This window comes from Semicossyphus pulcher, unplaced genomic scaffold (genome assembly GCF_022749685.1).
Source record: "Semicossyphus pulcher isolate SPU_LCO1_2020_fin unplaced genomic scaffold, fSemPul1.0.p SCAF_5, whole genome shotgun sequence".
Classification (NCBI taxonomy): Eukaryota; Metazoa; Chordata; class Actinopteri; order Labriformes; family Labridae; genus Semicossyphus; species Semicossyphus pulcher.
In genome coordinates, this window is record NW_027211726.1 from 412,501 (window position 1) to 432,762 (window position 20,262).

The following is a 20,262-nucleotide window of genomic DNA, read 5'->3' on the forward strand; positions in this document are numbered from 1 at the left end:
ATGCAGTCGGTTAACTGCAGAGAGATCACAGACCTGTGTGTTTAAGTCTGTGATCACCTGCTCCCTCCCTCCCTCCCTCTGTGCTCATGCTCTCCCCCTCTTAGTGCTGCAAGTCTGCATCACAGTTTGTATTATATGATGATTCAGGTACAGCCCTAATAACTAGTGCACCGCTACTTAATTAGTTACCTTTAATCAAACATTACAGAGTAACTAGACCTGCCTTGTGATGACAGATAAATGATCCCGATGCACTGGCTTCCTGTAAGATCTAGAATAGAATTTAAAATCCTTCTTCTTCTCTAAGTCTCTAAGAGTAGTGTTGGAGGTAGAGCCTTCAATTACCAGGCCCCCCTCCTCTGGAACAATCTACCAGTCAGGGTCCGGGAGGAAGACGCCTTCAAACTTTCCTCTGTGATAAAGCTTATAGTTAGGCCTGGCTCAGGCTGGGACCAGCTCAGAGTCATGCTGCCATAGGCTCAGACTGCCGGGGGGCGGGCTCTTTAGATGTATGTTCTCCATGAGTCTGGTTCTGCTGCAGGTTTCTGCCTGTTGAGGACGCTGTCGAGCTGCTCTGTTTGTAACGAGTCCTCAGACAACTTTAAATGATACTTCAGCACTCACTCAGTTACTGTATGAGTTAATACTGTGTGTGTGTGTGTGTGTGTGTGTGTGTGTGTGAGTGAGCCATTGTTCTCCAGCAGCCCTCAGTCTTATGTAAGTGTGGTTATGAAACAGCAGCAGAGTAAAGAACATGGAGACACAATGTAGCCTGTGTGTGTTACAGTGTGCGTGCGTATGTGTGTTACAGTGTGTGTGTGTTACAGTGTGTGTGTTACAGTATGTGTGTTACAGTGTGTGTGTTACAGTGTGTGTGTTACTGTATGTGTGCTTATGTGTGTTACAGTGTGTGTGTTACAGTGTGTGTGCTACTGTATGTGTGCGTGTGTGTGTTACAGTGTGTGTGTTACAGTGTGTGTGTGTGTGTGTGCGTATGTGTGTTACAGTGTGTGTGTGTTACAGTGTGTGTGTTACTGTATGTGTGTGTGTGTCACTGTGTGTGTGTGTGTTACAGTGTGTGTGTTACTATATGTGTGTGTGTGTGTGTTACAGTGTGTGTGTTACTGTATGTGTGTGTGTGTGTGTGTGTTACAGTGTGTGTGTTACTGTATGTGTGTGTGTGTGTGTTTTTGTGTTACTGTGTGTGTGTGTTACAGTGTGTGTGTTACAGTGTGTGTGCGTGTGTGTGTGTGTGTTACTGTGTGTGTGTGTTACAGTGTGTGTGTATTACTGTATGTGTGTGTGTGTTTGTGTGTTACAGTGTGCGTGTTACTGTATGTGTGTGTGTGTGTGTTTTTGTGTTACTGTGTGTGTGTGTTACAGTGTGTGTGTTACAGTGTGTGTGTGTTTGTGTGTGTGTTACAGTGTGTGTGTGTGTGTTACTGTGTGTGTGTGTTACAGTGTGTGTGTATTACTGTATGTGTGTGTGTGTTTGTGTGTTACAGTGTGCGTGTATGTGTGTGTGTGTGTGTATTTGTGTGTGTGTTACAGTGTGTGTGTGTGTGTGTTACAGTGTGTGTGTTTGTGTGTGTGTTACAGTGTGTGTGTATGTGTGTGTGTATGAGGAGGAGATGACAGACGACTGATCCAATCATGTGTTGGTCTTTATGTCAGGGCGTCTCAGATGTTTCTGTGTTCGGTTTGTCTTTAAACACAACATGAATTTATATACTGACATTCGTCTTTGTATTTATTGATTTATTTGAAAAGTCATTGAAAAGAAATAAATTAAATAAACGCAGGAGAATATTTAGTTCATCAAAACAGTAAAATACAAACAGTGTAAATGTGCAGGTTCAACATGACAGTGTTCCTCAGGGTTCTGCTGCGGGGCCACTTTGTGTTTGTTTCTTGTTTAGTTCTATGCAGATGATGTATAACACATCCAGGAAGTAAATCTGATGTCTGACTTTTTATGTCATTAACTGGAGATGAATTAAATATGATTAATAATAATTAAACTCTGAGTCTCTAAGCAGAAACGTCTGTGCAGGTCGAATAAGCTTCATCAGTAATAATAATACAACTACAGCCGAACAGGAGGATCAATAACCTGTTTGTCATTCATGTATTATATTGATTATATATCACTGTATAACTGCATTAAGGCGATATAGTTGTACTACATACGATGAACTATGTTCTCCTCCAGTTATATGAAGTATACTTTATAATGATGACTGTGGTAATGTATGCAAGTATACATTATCAGAATCAGAATCAGCGTTACATCAACGCACACCGGACGACACACTGTCTGTTTACACTGTCTGTTTACACTGTTAAACATTTGCACTGCCTACACATCTGTACAGCTCTTGAATCACACCTGGCGTACATGTGTTGTATTATATTGCTTTTTTATATCTTACTCTACTTATGTTCACTGACAGCAGGAGTGCTGCTGTTAAAAAGCTTTTTACTTCTTTTTATTCTGTGTTTATTGTTGTGCACCTAAACAACAAGTCAAATTCCCTGTATGTGTGAACCTACTCGCCTAATGATTCTGATTCTGAATACACAAACAAACAAACAAAAGGAGATTCACAGTCAGATCTGAGGAATCTATTATTTCAGGACTAAAAACTGATCATTGAGTTGATTGATCAGACAAACAAACCTGAGATCAGCTGTTTGTTCTCTGGTCTGAGACCTGTCAATCACTGTGAAGGTAAATCTGTGTGTACCTGCTCAGGTCTTCACTCCGCCTCCTGCAGCTCCATGTGCACCGAAGACGAAGAAGAACAAGAAGAACAAGAAGAAGAAGAAGCGCGCGGACGTTTCCACAGCAACATACCGGAGAGAAAAAGAAGAAAAAAGTCTCACACGCACGCGCCCCGTTATACGTTCACGTCTCACCGTCTCTCACCGGGAGCTCGTGCCGGTCCTCTTCAGTCCTAGGGTCCGTCCGTGCTCCGGATCTGCAGCTCCGGTCTGACTGTCCGCACACACATAGGCTCCGGCGGGCACGCGCACACATGCACACACCGGGGGGAGGGCACAAGGGCACAAAATGCTGACTGTGCGTGTGCGCGTGCACATATATGTCCCCTGAGAGTCTGCGGAGAGAAGATTCAATTACCCTGATGAGATACACACACACACACACACACACACACACACACTCTGATTTAAAGCAGAATAAAAACAGACTGAGTGAGACGTTCACTGTCGATCAGAAACTCTGGCTGTGTTCAAAATGCCATACTAAACCAGCAGCACGTCCTGATGTGGCCCAAATGTAGTCTGTAGTCTGCAAACAAGCAAAATGTGCAGTATGCCAAAAATACCCGGATGTCGTACTGATTCGGAAAAAATCTCCAGTACGCATCGAACCGGTCTACCTCGCCTACTGTATCCCACAATGCAAATTGTGGAACGTCACAACGGCAGTTGAAATAGCAGATGGCAGCAGAAGAGCAGAAGGGGGCGCTATAGTTAAAGAAGTGGCTGTTTGTTGTTAACGGGCTGTTGTTAACTTCCACTTTCCAAAAACCAGAAACTTGCGCCTGGCGTAGCATACGGCAAAATAAATTTGAACAGCTCCGAACTACAAACCACCGCTGAACGCGGTACGTAGTATGTAGTACGGCATTTCGAACACAGCCCCTGACTTTAACGAACCAGGCAGAGTGAGTTTGACTGTGAAAGAATCCAACGTGTGAAATAGGGAAGCCCCGTCCCCAAAACACATGAACGTCACCATGCAGGAGGAGGAGCATCGTCTTCATCACTGACTGTTTCAAACTGGGACGTGAAGACAACTTCAGCAGATTGAACACAAAACACAGGTGACAGGATGAATATCGTACGCACGAACAGGTGACAGGATGAATATCGTACGCACGAACAGGTGACAGGATGAATATCGTACGCACGAACAGGTGACAGGATGAATATCGTACACATAAACAGGTGACAGGATGAATATCGTACGCACGAACAGGCGACAGGATGAATATCGTACGCACGAACAGGCGACAGGATGAATATCGTACGCAACAAACAGGTGACAGGATGAATATCGTACACACGAACAGGTGACAGGATGAATATCGTATACAAGAACAGGTGACAGGATGAATATCGTACTCACGAACAGGTGACAGGATGAATATCGTGCACATGAACAGGTGACAGGATGAATATCGTACACACGAACAGGTGACAGGATGAATATCGTACACACGAACAGGTGACAGGATGAATATCGTACACATAAACAGGTGACAGGATGAATATCGTATACACGAACAGGTGACAGGATGAATATCGTACACACGAACAGGTGACAGGATGAATATCATATACAAGAACAGGTGACAGGATGAATATCATATACAAGAACAGGTGACAGGATGAATATCGTACACATAAACAGGTGACAGGATGAATATCATACACATAAACAGGTGACAGGATGAATATCATATACAAGAACAGGTGACAGGATGAATATCGTACACATAAACAGGTGACAGGATGAATATCATATACAAGAACAGGTGACAGGATGAATATCGTATACACGAACAGGTGACAGGATGAATATCGTATACAAGAAGAGGTGACAGGATGAATATCGTACACATAAACAGGTGACAGGATGAATACCATATACAAGAACAGGTGACAGGATGAATATCGTACACATAAACAGGTGACAGGATGAATATCATATACAAAAACAGGTGACAGGATGAATATCGTGCACACGAACAGGTGACAGGATGAATATCGTGCACACGAACAGGTGACAGGATGAATACCATATACAAGAACAGGTGACAGGATGAATATCGTACACATAAACAGGTGACAGTCTGAATATCATATACAAGAACAGGTGACAGGATGAATATCGTACACATAAACAGGTGAGTTTGACATGATTTCATCAGCTGTGTGTTGGTTGGCTCTGTTCACACACTCAGTAGTATCTGTTCTGTCCACAGGTGTGACCTCTCACTGATGGTTTACCTGTTGAAGCTTCAGACTGTTATCACTAATATTATTATCATGATGCTGATCTCAGGACTCGAGTTCTCCTGTGAGTGTGACACCAGGCTGTGGACACACCTCTGTCATGAGTTTGTTCCTGTCCCTGATGTAAAGATGAACATGTTTTAAACAGAGTGAGCTCATGTTTAATGATTTAACTGTTTATTATTATTCTCGCTGACCTTCACCTCCTCACCTCCTCACCTCCTCAGACTCTGTTAAATTTGACTTTTTCTTAATGAGGTTCTCAATGTTTGGATTCCAACTTTTCCCTCTGTGAAGGTTTGTTGTATCTGTGTGTGTGTGTGTGTGTGTGTGTTGTTCATGAAGTTAATGAATACACACTCAACCCTGTGTGTGTGTGTGTGTGTGTGTGGGGGCGCGTGTGTTGATCATTTCCAGGAAGAGGTACAGAGAGGGCAGGAGTGTGTGTGTGAGTAACTAAGTGACTTCCTGGTCCACCGGGTGTATCCTGTTAAAACACACACACACACACACACACACACACACACACACACACACACACACAAACACACACACCTTTTAATGAACACATTGCATGTTTCTGGTGTCTGACGGTAAATGTTGCACGTGAATGCAGCACAAAGACTCCAGCTGAGCGCCATCATGGCCGACAGGAAATGTTCTCTACAGAACGTCAATAAACAAACAGAACCAGACGGTTCCACTCAGACTCAGCCGGCTAATCAGCAGCTGAGGAGGCGGAGCCTATTAGAGGTGTCTGTCAGCTGCTTCCTGACTGATGATTGACAGTCCAACGAGTGAAGAATAAAACAGTTTGACACGAAGATCAATCAATAAAAATCAAACTACAAGCGGAACAATTAAACTAAAATAAGGAACACACACAAACTCCTCAGAGGTTTCATTTAGTGTCATTTAATCTGAAAATTAATAAACAGCTGAATATCTGGTTTGAGGTAGAATGAAACATAATGAAAAACATGATATACAGTTAGTGTTTAAGTTAAAATATCTTTAATTCATATTCATATAATCCATCCTGTTCATGGTGGATCCATGCTGGTTCTCCTGTTCTGTGATGGTTCTCCTGTTCTGGACTCTCAGAGTTGAACCTGAATCTCTCAGGAGGATTAGAGAATCTGTTTCAATCTATCGTCTTAAACAGAAAGCCGAGCGGCTCGAGGACGCTTCCCTGAGGGACTTCACAACCAATTACAGACAGAAAACATGTACCTTAAACCCTCCTGTAAAATTCTTTCATCATTTCAACTCCAGCCATCCAGTGAGTTCGGCTTCTAAAGACCTGGTTCAGATCAGTTCTCTCAAAATGTAAAAGTGCAGACAAAAACCGTCTTTCAGTTCTGATGTGTTTCACAGCACCATACCATGCTGGACTGCAGGGTCTCCTCGGTACCTACAGCAGGACCTGGTCTCTCTGTGTGCCCAGTCTTCAGGTGGAGGAGCAGGTACTCCCTCCTGGTGAAAGTCCTCCTGCAGAGTCCACAGCGATGCGGTCTGTCCCCGCTGTGGACATTCATGTGTCTCTCCAGACTCTCCTTCCTGCCGAAGTCTCTGCTGCAGAACTCGCAGCGGTACGGTTTCTCTCCAGTGTGAACCCGTTTGTGGATCTCCATCCTCCTGATGGAGCTGCACTTCATCCCGCACACGTCGCAGGTGCAGCCCAGCTCTTTATGGGACCGCAGGTGGTCTCTCAGGGTCTTGGTGGACTCCAGACAGTCTCCGCAGACCCCGCACAGGCTCTCAGGCTCCTTGCAGTGGTTCTCAGCGTGTCGGACCAAAATCCCCAGCGTGTTGAAGGTCATCCTGCAGAGTCTGCAGCTGAAGGTCTTTTTGGAACTCTGGAAAGGGACCTGCTGTCTGCGCAGGCTGCAGGTCATCAGGTCCTGGTCCTGAGACGTGTTTCGTTTGATGTGCTTCTTCAGAGTTTGCTTTGAGCTGAACACTCGACCACAGCCGCTGCACACCAGCTGCTCCTGGTCCACAGACGGTCGAGTCCTCCTTCCCAGAGTCCTGTGTGGGGCCAGTTCCAGGGCCTCGTCGCTGTCCTCAGTAGTTGACTCTGACTGGATAACGTCTGCAGGTGCGTGTGTCTCTCCAGGTGCTGGTTTCATCAGAGGGTCTAGGGGGGCTCTGAGGAGGGACTGGATGTGATCGGAAGGACTATCCTCACCATCATAACGCTCTATCGGCCAATCAGAGCTCTGTGTGAACCCGGTGACAGTCTCCACTGGCCCTGAAGCTCCACCCCTTTCATGTTTGACGTTTAGACAGAAGCCCCGCCCCCTCTCATGCTGCTCCTCTTCACCTGGGGGAGAACAACAAGTGGTTAAAGTCCAGAATCAGAACCAGTGAACCAGAACTGTTTCTGTACTCACCGATCTCTGCTCTGAGTGTGGCCTCCAGCATCATGTGACCCTCATCCAATTCCTGCTTCACAATTAACACTTCCTGTTTCTGGACAGAAGGATGAAGTCCCGCCTCATCCGTGCAAGACTGGATCTGATTGGACGAAGGGCTCTGGACTGTGTCAAGCTCCGACCTCAGCCAATCAAGACTCTGTGTGGACATAGTGTCAATCCTCTCTGGTCCTGAAGCTCCGCCCTCTCTCTTTTTAAAGAGTGGACGGAAGCCCCACCCCCTCACCTGCTCTTGTTCTGTGGTGAAAACACCTGAGAGACAAAAACAGGGATTATTTACACAGAGAACATGGAGCTGATTAGCTGATTTTTAATGTATAGTTTAACTATGTGATACTGAGAACACGTGTAGTCTCCTGAATGCAGTAGTTTCTAATAATGAGACCTTAAACTCATCTGAACACTGACAACACATTCACTCAGAGGGTTCTGGTCCAACGCTGCTTCGGTCAGTTAGTTTGTGTTATTGTGTGATGCAACACGACATTTAACACACAGTCACACAATAAACTAACAGACAGAGGCAGCAGCAGACCAGCTGTGTTCTGAGAGCTCAAATGACTGACTGTCTTTGAAGAGAGCTGAGGATCTGAGGTCACTGCTGGAGCATTCTGACGGCAGCGCTTTGTAATAATCAGTGAGTTTACCAAACCGTCACTTAATACGATGAAAAGTACCGAGTACTGAAGTACTACAGCTGACAGTCACCATGGTAACAGCTTTAGATTTCACTCCTCTCGGTAGTTCAACAGGTTCAACAGGTTCCCTGTTTCTCTTCAACACAGCGCCACCTGGCGGGAAAACCACTACGTCACAGTCTATGACGATGACATTTTCTTTATTAAACCAACAAACAGCAGAGTCTTTACTAACCCGCCGGTGTGTCCTCCGGTGTGTCCCCCGGTCGACCCTCAGCCTCCAGCTGTCTCTGCTGTCGATCGATCTCTTGTTTTAACCGGAAAACTTCGCGTTCATACTCGGCCACCATCGTGGAGAAATGGCGGAAGATGTCGTCGGTGGCGGCGGTGAGCCGCTGCTCCACAAACAGCCGCAGCGCGTCGAGCTTCAACATGTTGGTACCGACTGAAAACTGTGCGCGAGGAAGAGGGGAGCTGCTGGAGGTTTAATGTCGGTCCGACCGGAAACAGTCATAACGTAGACACATCGGGACAAAGGCGAACCGGAAGTCTTCACAATAAAAGCACAGTGGGAACGGGCAGATGAACTGATATGAACATAAATTCGTTCGTTCCGATCACAGAATGTTTAAGAACTGACGAAGCCTCCATGTCTGAGAAGTGAATCCAAAGCAGAAGTATCTTTAAGCTGCGTTGTTTCTAATGTCCAGAGGACCGTTTGGTGTTTCCCCCCGAATATGAGAGAAACAAGGACCCCCAGAACATCTCAAAACATCAAATAAGACCCAAAGAACCCATCCATATGTTATATATATGCACCTTCAGATTAACATATATTCAACTTGATGTTGTGTTCACTTGTTTCTGCTGAAAATCTGAAACTACAGTTACAGCAGCTTTACAGAAAATATTAAATTTTATTGCATCATTAATGGAGTGTAGACTTCTGTCATCCCTACCATGTGTTGCGTATGGTAGCAACACGCAGCACATGGTATATGGTATGGTATATATGGTATATAACAGCCATCTTATTGTTTATTAATTTCTGTCAGTCGAGCAGGAGGACCACGCTTGAAATCCAGTGTGAGATGAAACCGTGATCAGCTGATGGTTTGTGTATTTATGATGATGTATGATTAGATAGTGCTGCAGGTCTGAACAGTACCTGCTAAAGAACGAACAGACGGTTCTTTTGTTAATCTTTATAAAATAATTTATTAACAAGACATTTAACAACATTTTCTATAAAACATGTTTAGGCTGTTTGTTTTTTTTTACTCTACAGCTGGATGAAGTCTGGCTGCAGAGCATCCTGCATCCTGATTGGTTCCTCGCCAGTCGGGTTGTCCAGGTGCACCTTCATGTGGACGTCTCGGGAGCGTTTCTCCTGGTAGCTCTTCCCGCAGACTCTGCAGCCATATGGTTTCTCCCCGCTGTGCGTCAGCAGGTGTTTCTTCAGGTCGTTCTTGGTGACGAAGGCCTTCCAGCACAGATGGCAGCTGAAGGCGCGCTCCTTCTTGTGGAAGCGGATGTGGGTCTCCAGGTATCCTTTGGTGCTGAAGCTTTTTCCGCAGAGGCTGCAGCTGAACGGCTTCTCCCCGGTGTGGGTCAGCATGTGGGCGTTCAGCCCTCCCACCTGCCTGAAGGCTTTCCCACAGACTAAACACTGGAACGGCTTCTCGCCCGTGTGGATCCTCTTGTGGACCTCCAGGACGTGGACCGATGCCAGACTCTTCCCGCAGGTCTCGCAGGAGACTCGGTGGGCGGGTTTGTCTCCGGTGTGGTTCCTGATGTGTGTCATCAGAGCTGTGTTATCAATGAACGTCTTCCCACAGAACTCACAGATGTACGGTCTTTCCCCACTGTGGATCCTCCTGTGGCGTCGCAGGGCGCCAGGCCGCGGGAAGGATTTACTGCAGACGCCGCAGCGGTACGGTTTAACGCCAGTGTGGCTCCGCATGTGTGTCTCGATGTTCTGGTAGGTTTTACCGCAGATGTGACAGATGTTACCGGTGTCTCTGTGGACCTGCAGGTGGTCGGTCATGGTCTCTGAGGGCCGTAAACTTTCTCCACAGATTCCACACGCAGACTCTGCTGAGTGACACTTGGCGTGTTTCCTCAGACCGCCTTTACTCTGAAAAGACTCCCCGCAGACTTTGCAGCAGTGAGACGTCTGAGTCGACACTTTGCCGTGTTCTTCCACAGTTGGACTTTTCTCCGTCTCAGACTTCTTGCTCTGAGAGTCCGGCTGCAGCTCTGCGAGCTCATCACTGCTGATCCCCTTCGAGTGACTCCGACTGTGGGTCTTTAAGGCACCGCTCTCCATGAAGGTCTTCCCGCAGAGCTGACAGGCGTACAGTCGATCCCCGCCGTGGATCCTCCTGTGCCGCCTCAGCGCTCCGGCTCTGGGAAAGCGTTTGTTGCAGACACTGCAGCTGTACGGTTTGATCCCCGTGTGTCTTCGCATGTGTGTCTCCATGTTCTGGAAGCTCTTCCTGCAGATGTTGCAGGTGCCATTGGTTTCTCTGTGGGACTGCAGGTGAGCCTGCAGAGCGACAGGTGAGTCCAGCTGCTGCCCACAGACGCCGCAGATGCTCTGAGAGTCCCTGCAGTGAGTCTCAGCGTGTTTCCTCAGGAAGCCTCGGCTGTGGAAAGAGTCCCCGCAGACTCTGCAGCAGAGTGAGGTCGGCTGAGACCGCTTCAGTGCAGAACTCTGCTGCCCATCCATCTCTGACTGACCGTCCTCCTCCTCACTCTGTTCTCCAGCGTCCACCTGGTGGGTCTTCAGGTGGTCCTGGAGCTGCTGGCCCCGGGTGAAGGTGAGTCTGCAGACTGGGCAGACTTCAGGTACCCTCCTGCTGTGGATCTTCTTGTGTCTCCTGAGGGCTCCGGGTCGGGGGAAGCTCTTGGTGCACATGTCACAGCAGTACGGTTTGACTCCGGTGTGACTCCTCATGTGAGTCTCCATGTTCTGAAATGTTTTCCTGCAGATCTGGCAGGTCCCACTGCTGCTGATGGTCTCCCTGTGAGTCCTGAGATGGTCCAACAAACCGCCTGAGGACTCAAATTGTTCTCCGCAGACTCCACACAGACGCTGAGACTTGTCTGAATGTGTCTCCACGTGGTTCACCAGATTCCCTTTGTGCCGGAAACTTTTCCCACAGATGACACAGCTGTGAGTCGCAGGTTGTTCCGACGAAGCCGCCTGCTGCCTGTCAGTACGGGAGCGTAGTCCTCCGTCTGTCCTCGACCCATTTGGTTCTTTACCTCTGGACGGGTTGTCGCTTCCCCTCCAGTCGTCGTCGCTCTCAGCTGCAGAGACGTCTGAGGGGGCGGAGCTCAGCGGGGCAGTGCAAAGGTGGGCGGGATCAACCTCAGAAGGCAGCACAGGGTTTTTGTCAGCGCTGGAGTTCCTCAGAGCGGACGAGCTGATGGAATCTGGAAGAAAAATTGAAGGAGATCATTATTTTGATCAGCTTCAAAAACAAAAAGACAAGAACACTGCTGATGATTCTGACGTGATAAATGTGGATCACTGATCCGATCATTAAGATGAATCTGATGGCTGCATCTCTACCTGTAACTTCTGCCAGCTGGTTTATAAAACCTACAAAAAGAACCTTTAATAAAAACTCTGCAAGGTTCCTACAAGCTCAGCTTCTGGGAAGAACCAGGTCGAGCTCCTGCTGTGGAGAAGAAAGTCACAACAAGGAATCTTCTGTACACAATAAAAGGAGGTCATGTGGATCAGCGAGCTGCATGTGACTGTGAATTAGAACCGCCACCTTACAGAACCTCACAATATGAATGAAACAATAAATTAACATAGAATAAATCAGGGGTCGGCAGCCTTGGCCGCGTAACCACGTTGGCAACAAGTGTGCAAAAAGATTTGGGAAATATTGAAATGCCGTCTCATCAGCGGCCTGTTATGTACTGTAGTCTTGATTGATTTTTTTCTCGATGTTCTTGAACGCATTCCGTGAAGACCCGCCCCACTCTGACCCGCCTCTGATTGGCTACTACTCGTCGTTCTCTTCACAGAATGCAGGTGGGACAGATGTGAAGCCACTGTAGCGGGCTGAGTGGAGGATGACGGGCCCGCTCACTATGACAGCTAAGTCCAGCCCTCGTGGATAGATAGGGGAGTTTTGTGCTTCTGAAGGAACGCGCCGTGAACTTGTAGTTGCACGCGATGGTGTTGCATCGGCCGCCACCACTTTGTTGTCTACCTGTCGCTTCCAGGTCGCTGTCTTGGATGCGCAACTCTCAGCAGAGATAGTAAGGATGTGAGATGGCTCACCCTCAGCTCCGGAAAACTATGTCCTGTCCGAGGACAGCAGGAAAATCACGCGCGACAGTCTCTGTGAGCAGATATTCTCTCACATGCAGAGCGTGCTCAGTGCAGTCGTTTGACAACTGACCACTCGGAAGCTTGTGTGCAACTTAAAGTGACGAAGAACGGCCAACCGATAAAGGAGCTCAGCAGGAACATCTCAGAAGTGGATGTTTTCATAAGGATGGCAGCATTGCCGTGTTAGTGCTCATGTTTCAGTTTGTTACACTATTGTCCTTGTTAATTATTTAAAGGTCCGTGTTAACGTTAACTGCTGATGAACAACACGGTGGAAGGTTATAATCTTATAATTACAAAGTCCTGAGAAGGGAGAACATGTGGTTTAAACTGTTGCTGTGCGTGTTGCCTCAATGGATGGAATTAAATAACAGATTTGTTGGTGATTTGAATTTTGCTGTGTCATATTTAAACTTGATGTTAACCTTAATGCTGATATGGCACACTGAATAACAGGGACATTTAAAAATGGCACTGACATAAAAGATGCGGCGTCGGCTCCTTCATGCAACAACTCTTTATTGTTGATGAGGTCCAAAGTGACCAGACAGAGTGCTGTCAAGTGATTCATTACAGGCTCTGTGCTAAATTAATCTTAATTAATGGTATACACAGTAGAACTCATTGTTGTGAGAAGTGTTGCATCACAGGTAGACTTACCTGTCTGCAGTATCAATCAATCAATCAATCAATCAATCAAATTTTATTTGTATAGCGCCAAATCATAACCAGAGTTATCTGGAGACACTTTACAGACAGAGCAGGTCTAGACCGACTCTTTGTTCTGTTCTTTAAAGAGAGGCCCAACATGAATCACCATGAGCAGCACTTAGCAACATTCGGCACATTGGCAGAAAAACTTCCTTTAGTAGTACACGCTGTGTGTAGTTGGTTATTTCTTACTTTTAACTTGACTCTATTCTTCTCAGTATTTCTTCATTTACAAACTGCTTTCATCTCATCATTCCTTCTGAGAGCTCCCTGATCACTGTCAGCTGGTAGGATTGGATGTCTCCCACACACACGCTGAAGTTCCCCACTACCCTTGAATGCAACGTGTGTGTGTGTGTTAGTGATGTGGTGACCTCCGACCTCTGCTTGGCTGGACCTCTGGATCCGGACACAGCGCTGATGTGGCGCTTATGTGGATCCAACATGGCGGCGGTCTTACACTCACCTGTCCGGGTCAGTCGGACCACCGGGCTCAGCACCGCCTCCAGCAGCCGGCTCTGCCGCTCCAGCCGCCGCCGGTACGCCCCCACCTCCTGCTCCAGCAGCCCGACGATTCGCTCCGCCGCCACCGCGAGCCGCTCAGTGAGCAGCAGCCGCAGCAGGTGCAGCAGGCGGCTCCCGGAGCCCCCCGAGCCGCTCCGCTTCTCCACCAGCCTCAGGATCTCATCACCCACCCGGGCCAGCTGCTCCGACACCGCCTTCGTTAGGGCCCGCAGCCCGCAGCGCGGCGGGGCTTCTGTCAGAGACATCCCGCTACAAGAGCCCGTCCGTCGGCCAGCAGCAGTAAGAACATTTTCTTCTTCTTCTTCTTTGGTTTTTATTGGCGGTTGGCAACCGACTTAAGGTGCATTACCGCCACCTACTGGACTGGAGTGTGGAGCAGTAGATTGGCAGAAAAATAAAACATAATAAGAAAAAAATAAATAAAATAAATAAATAAATAAAAATGTATTAACCAAAAAATAGAATATAAACAAAACAGAACAGAAACGAGGAAACTAAATCCTCTCCATCAGCTTTGTTTCTTTTAAATCCTTAACTGACGGTTATTCTGTTCATATTCTCTCTATATTAAAGCATACCTTGGCTTTCTCTGCTGCCGTTATCAGTGCCCTCCTTTCCTCCTCGTACGCTCGACACTCCAACAACACATGTTTGACCGATTCAGACTGACCACAGTGGTCACGATTGCCATTAGGGTGTTTACCTATTTTCTGTAGTGTGTTGTTCAGTCCTGTGTGCCCTATCCTGAGTCGTGTGATGACTGCCTCTTCCCTCCGGCTCCTGCCCTTCCTTCTTACCACCCCAACTTGTTTTTGTATATTATAAAGGTGTCTTCCTGTATCTTGAAAGTCCCAGTATTCTTGCCATACTTTTCCCACATGTTTCCTAATTATTGATTTACCCTCTGCCCTACCTAACGGAGTTTCTATGTCTACAGTGTGTCATTTAAGTGTTTGTTTGGCCAGAATATCTACCGCTTCATTTCCCTCTATTCCTACATGGGCAGGAACCCAAATAAAGCAGACAGTCAAACCCCTCTTGTTATTCTGTTTAGTGTATTATGTAATTCGATTATAAGATCTTGTCTGCATGATTTCATGGTTTTGATGCTTGTGAGTGCTGCCCAACTGTCTGATGCTATTACTGTATTCCTGTAGTTATTTCCTTCTATCCACTCCAAACCTAATTTGATGGCTAAAAGCTCAACTGCATACACTGATAACTGATCTGTGGTCCTTTTCTTAATGTGTATTTTGTATTGTGGAATGTAGACTGCAGCTCCTGTTCGTCCAGTATCGGGTCTTTTGACCCATCGGTGAAAATCATTGTGTTGTCTGAGAAATGTTTTTCCAGATAACTTTCAGCTGCCCTCCCGGGAGAGACTTGCTTCTTCTTGTTCAGCTGTTTTATTTCAAAATGTACTGATGGTTCTATAAATAACCAGGGGGGGGGGGGGGTATGTGAGTATGGGACTGTCGGACTGAATTGTATTTGAGCCGAACCTGCTTGCTCTGCTTTTATATTTCCTATCCAGCCAAAGCTTGTAACATTAGAGTCATTATGCTCCCAGCATTCCTCCAGGATGGCTGTAGCTGGATGTGATGTATCATGCCCTTGAAGATTTACCCAATATGCTAACAGAAGTTTCATTCTTCTGATCCTTAACGGTTGTTCACCCATTTCTACTTGTATGGCTGCTTCTGGAGAGGATTTAAAAGCTCCACTGCATATCCTTAGTCCCTGTGCCTGCTGCACATCCAGGTTCCTATGATGGCTTTCTGCTGCTGATAAATACCCTATACATCCATAATCTAATGTTGCTCTCAGAATGGCCTGATATATGTTCAGCAGTGATGTTCTGGTTGCTCCCCAGTCTCTGCCTGACAGGCATCTTAAGAGATTGTTGACCTTTTTGCACTTATCCCTTACTGTTTCTACATGATGCCTCCACGTCAGCTTTTCATCCATCCACATTCCTAACGACCTTATGACCCTGACCTGCTCAATAGTTTGCCCGTATAATTTCAGGGAAATATCTTTGTGTCGTCTAGAGAAACATGCCTTGTGTCTTTGTAACTGATAGCTTAAAGCCCCATCCATTTGCCCACTGCTCCACCTTCACAGTTTCTGCCTGCAGTTTCTTCTGTATATATTCCTTATTCCTCCCTCTTATCCATAACGCTCCATCGTCAGCATACAGTGACTTCCCTATGCCTCTCTCAACATTCTCAAAAATATCACTGATCATAATGTGAAACAGAACCGGACTGCAGACACTTCCCTGAGGTGCTCCATTCTCCACCTGATAACTTTTTGAACACTCGGTACCCACTTTGACTTCTATTGTTCTCCCATACAAGTCTGATAATCTGATACCCAATTGAATAATTTCCCACGTACCCCTAACTTATGAAGTTTGATAAGGAGTCCCTCTTTCCACAACATATCGTATGCTTTTTCAACGTCAAGAAATACAGCTCTCACCATTTCTCTGTTGGTCTGTGCTTTCCTTATTTCTGTTTCTAGACATCACACACGATCCCTCGTCCCTCTTCCCTTACGAAATCCACTTTGACAAATTGAAAAAGGTTTTTTGCTCTCTACAAAGTGCATTAATCTCTCTGTTACCGTCCGCTCCATCGTTTTTCCTAACTGTGACGTAAGTGCAATGGGTCTATAGCTAGAGGGATTGGATGAATCTTTACCTGGTTCAATATTGGTATTATGATTGATTCCTTCCATGTTGACGGGAGTTTACCTGTGTCCCATATCTTATTAAATAGTCTTAATACTGCTTCAAGTGCATTGTCTGTCAAGCGAGCCAACATACTGTAGCGTACACCATCTTTCCCTGGTGACGTTTGTCGTGCCTTTAAAATTGCTCTCCTCAGTTCGAATCGAGTGAATGGCAGATCTCGGTCTTCACCTGATGAAGTCCTTCTTTCTGTAACCCTTCATCTTGTGCGAGGGTATTGTCTCTACACTGCTTGAGTTTTCCTGATACATTTTCTGAGCTGTGAACGTTCACAAACGTCTTTGCTAGGAGCTCTGCCTTTTCTACAGAACTTACTGCTGTAACGTTATTACTATGCATCACTGGCATCTCAAAGTTCCTCTTAATGCCATTCATTGTCCTTATCATTCCCCATACATCTGCTAATTGCGTTTCTCTCCCGATTCTATTGCAGTATTTCCTCCAGTATGTTCGTTTTACTGATCTTATTATTTTCTCTGGTACTGAATCACTGTTTCTAATGTATGCTGAGCTTTCAGCTGTCTGAATGTTCTGTTTCTCATCTTTATGTCTTTGCTACAGTTATCCTCCCACCATGGCACACTCTCTCTCCGTTTGTTTCCTCTGCTCTCTGGAAAGCTTTCTCCTGCTGTCTGTATCAACGCTGCTTTCACTTTCCTGTTCGTTCCTTCTACGTTTGTCACATTCGCTTCCATATGTTTTAGACTTAGACTTAGACTTAGACTCAACTTTATTGATCCCTTTGGGATGACTCCCTCTGGGAAATTCAGTCTCCAGCAGCTTATACAGTACAATACAATAGGAAAGAATCAGCACACAGAGGGTAAAAAATAAGGATCAAAATATATATATCTATCGATATATATATATATATATAAAAAAGTACAAAATTAGATAACAAGTGGGTAATAGTTCAATTAAACTAAATTAGGTTATTGCACTGTGGTGAGAGATTATTGCACATTGACAGATTTTTATTGCACATATGACCCTTTGAGAAATAAATAAATATTACTATTGAATAAAAGAAGTTAACTACTATTAACTTTGTGAGCTGAATTAGTGGCTACCGCTTGTGAGAGAGTCTGTCCCTGTTACCTCCTCCCCCTAAGTGAGGAGTTGTACAGCCTGATGGCATGAGGGACAAAGGAGTTCTTCAGTCGGTTAGTCCTTCACTTTGGAAGGAGCAGTCTCTCACTGAACAGGCTCCTCTGGTTGCTGATGACGGTGTGCAGAGGGTGGCTGGCATTGTCCATAATGTCCAACAGTTTGTTTAGTGTCCTTGTCTCTGCCACCGTCACCAGAGGGTCTAGCTTCATGCCGATCACAGAGCCGGCTCGCCTGATCAGTTTATCCAGTCTGGATGTGTCCTTCTTGGATGTGCTGCCTCCCCAGCACACTACAGTGTAAAAGAGGACACTGGCAACCACAGACTGGTAAAACATCCGCAGCAATTTGCTGCAGATGTTAAAAGACCGCAGTCTCCTTTACACACCTAATTTCACTTAATGATTGGAACGCCATCCGGTCTGCTTCATCCAGCTTCCACCTCGGTGTTCTTACTCCCTCCTCTTGATATATCTCAATTCCAATTTTGGTCATTATTGGATAAAGATCACTGCCTATCGCTGACCGGTTTAACACTTCCCAAGTACTTACACCTGCAATTAAAGCGGATGTGAGTGTCAGATCAATTACACTTTCTGTGTTCTGTGAGCTATTATACCTTGTGCCCTTTCCATCATTGACACACACCAAACTCATATCATCTATAAACTCCTCTATTACTGATTAACATCTGAACTCTTGCTCCCCCATAATGTGATGTTCATGGTTGAGGCGATCAATTGTTCGGCACAAGCGAGCAGGAAAACGGAAAAGATTCAGATTATTGTGAGAGCAGCTGAGAAATATCTTGGACTTAAGGGGACAAGCTGGGAAGCAGTAGAGCAAATGTTAGCTGGAGGAACGTCTCACTCTCAGTCACGGACCGGTGGATCTGCATGGTCTTAATTATACTGCAGTGGAATGCTCGGAGTCTTCTCTCTAACGGACAGGAATTTAAAAAGTTTATATCAAACTTATCAGATAAACCTCATGTAATATGTGTTCAAGAGACATGGTTAGAACCACAATGGGACTTTGTTATATATGGGTACACAGCAATACGAAATGAGAGGGACACTGGGAAAGGTGGAGGAGTGGCAAAGAACAAGAATCCATTGTGATCAAAGTCTGGACAGGAAAAAGTAATATAACAATAGTCAATTACTATAACCCATGTAATAGACTGAGCATTGATATACTGAGTAATGTGGGCTGATAGAAGGGAGAGTAGTATGGTGTGGGGACTTTAATGCTCACAGCACAAAATCATTCTTGCCTACGATCAGCGTATCCTCCTTTATATCCAGTTTAGTACATCCTTCACAAGGAATATATGGCCTCACCTCATAGCTCATATATCCTATGTACATTTTACTTGGTAGTCTGGGCTCATTTAATTTGATCATTTCGGACAAGCTATCGCATTTTTCTCCATTTGTGGTCGTTTTCAACCGTCTGGCTTCCAACACTTTTGACCCCTTCACGTTATCTTTGATCTGATCTGCGGATACGACTGTAGGTTCTCCTGAAATGACTCCTCTAGTCGGTTTCCTGTCTTCAGGTACTGAGCACTGCACACTTTTACCGTTGATCTTGTTCAGTCTTATGGCCTTTCCTTGTTGTGCACTATCCCTACAGAAGATCAGCAGTGATCCATTACGCAACACTTTAGCATTCTTAATTTCTCCTATCAGCTGGTGTATTGATTTCGTCAACTGAATCGGGTTCCACTCACCGAAAGACGCACCGTCCTGAGAGAGTTTGATGTTAACTTTATGCTCCTCACTCTGCTTTGCTGTTGATGTTACACTTCCTTCACTATCCGCTTCTTCTTTTCCCCATCAAACTCCAACCATCATCCTTCCCGCCAGCCACTTCAATTCCTCCCATCTCACTTCCTGATCCGTCACTTCCTTCTGCCATCTCCTGCCCATTCACAATCCAGCTGTTGCCAACCGACCCCGAGCTCCACCACGGTGACCGACTCAGCAGTGAGAACACCCCGGCCTGGTCGCAGTCAACGACTCACTGAGGAGGAACAGAGCCAGAGTCCGCCCCCTGCAGGACCGGAGGAAACACTACTGATACTACTACAGTACTACTGATACTACTACAGTACCACTGAGTTCGCAGTGTGGGTGTGTGTATAAGTACTCAGAGTGTGTATAAGTACTCAGAATGTGTATAAGTACTCAGAGTGTGTATAAGTACTCAGAGTGTGTATAAGTACGAAGAGTGTGTGTATTAGTACTCAGAGTGTGTATAAGTACTCAGAGTGTGTGTATAAGTACTCAGAGTGTGTGTATAAGTACTCAGAGTGTGTGTATAAGTACTCAGAGTGTGTGGATAAGTACTCAGAGTGTGTATAAGTACTCAGAGTGTGTGGATAAGTACTCAGAGTGTGTGGATAAGTACTCAGAGTGTGTATAAGTACTCAGAGTGTGTGTATAAGTACTCAGAGTGTGTATAAGTACTCAGAGTGTGTGTATAAGTACTCAGAGTGTGTGTATAAGTACTCAGAGTGTGTATAAGTACTCAGAGTGTGTGTATAAGTACTCAGAGTGTGTATAAGTACTCAGAGTGTGTGTATAAGTACTCAGAGTGTGTGTATAAGTACTCAGAGTGTGTGTATAAGTACTCAGAGTGTGTATAAGTACTCAGAGTGTGTGTATAAGTACTCAGAGT

General features: G+C 45.7%; 3 protein-coding genes across 3 annotated transcripts in view; all 3 read right to left on the reverse strand.

Moving 5' to 3' along the window:
- npr1a (natriuretic peptide receptor 1a) overlaps positions 1-2,708 on the reverse strand; it is a 29,937-nt gene extending 27,229 nt beyond the window's left edge. The window contains exon 1 of the mRNA XM_069681019.1: positions 2,681-2,708. The gene's annotated coding sequence lies outside the window, so the exon portion shown is untranslated. The remainder of the gene's footprint in view (positions 1-2,680) is intronic.
- Positions 2,709-5,952: 3,244 nt separating this feature from the next.
- On the reverse strand, positions 5,953-8,613 carry LOC138609063 (uncharacterized). Its single transcript, XM_069681678.1, has 3 exons — positions 8,358-8,613; positions 7,443-7,736; positions 5,953-7,372 (listed from the first exon to the last, which is right to left on the reverse strand). Exons 1-3 carry the CDS (start codon positions 8,554-8,556, stop codon positions 6,402-6,404), a joined length of 1,464 nt encoding a protein of 487 aa, XP_069537779.1. The 5' UTR covers positions 8,557-8,613; the 3' UTR covers positions 5,953-6,401.
- A 776-nt stretch (positions 8,614-9,389) lies between these two features.
- LOC138609152 (zinc finger protein 26-like) lies at positions 9,390-13,979 on the reverse strand. The gene is made up of 2 exons (XM_069681786.1): positions 13,657-13,979; positions 9,390-11,563 (listed from the first exon to the last, which is right to left on the reverse strand). Exons 1-2 carry the CDS (start codon positions 13,958-13,960, stop codon positions 9,405-9,407), a joined length of 2,463 nt encoding a protein of 820 aa, XP_069537887.1. The 5' UTR covers positions 13,961-13,979; the 3' UTR covers positions 9,390-9,404.
- Positions 13,980-20,262: the final 6,283 nt, after the last annotated feature.

What these genes read in the sequence shown, in the direction of transcription:
- LOC138609152 (XM_069681786.1), bottom strand. Translation starts at nt 13,960, where the DNA reads ATGTCTCTGACAGAAGCCCCGCCGCGCTGCGGGCTGCGGGCCCTAACG. An exon ending in GGTCCGACTGACCCGGACAG is followed by an intron (nt 11,564 to 13,656) that starts GTGAGTGTAAGA and finishes TTTTTCTTCCAG; the next exon opens with ATTCCATCAGCTCGTCCGCT.
- LOC138609063 (XM_069681678.1), bottom strand. Translation starts at nt 8,556, where the DNA reads ATGTTGAAGCTCGACGCGCTGCGGCTGTTTGTGGAGCAGCGGCTCACC. An exon ending in ACCGGAGGACACACCGGCGG is followed by an intron (nt 7,737 to 8,357) that starts GTTAGTAAAGAC and finishes TTTGTCTCTCAG; the next exon opens with GTGTTTTCACCACAGAACAA. An exon ending in CACACTCAGAGCAGAGATCG is followed by an intron (nt 7,373 to 7,442) that starts GTGAGTACAGAA and finishes GTTCTCCCCCAG; the next exon opens with GTGAAGAGGAGCAGCATGAG.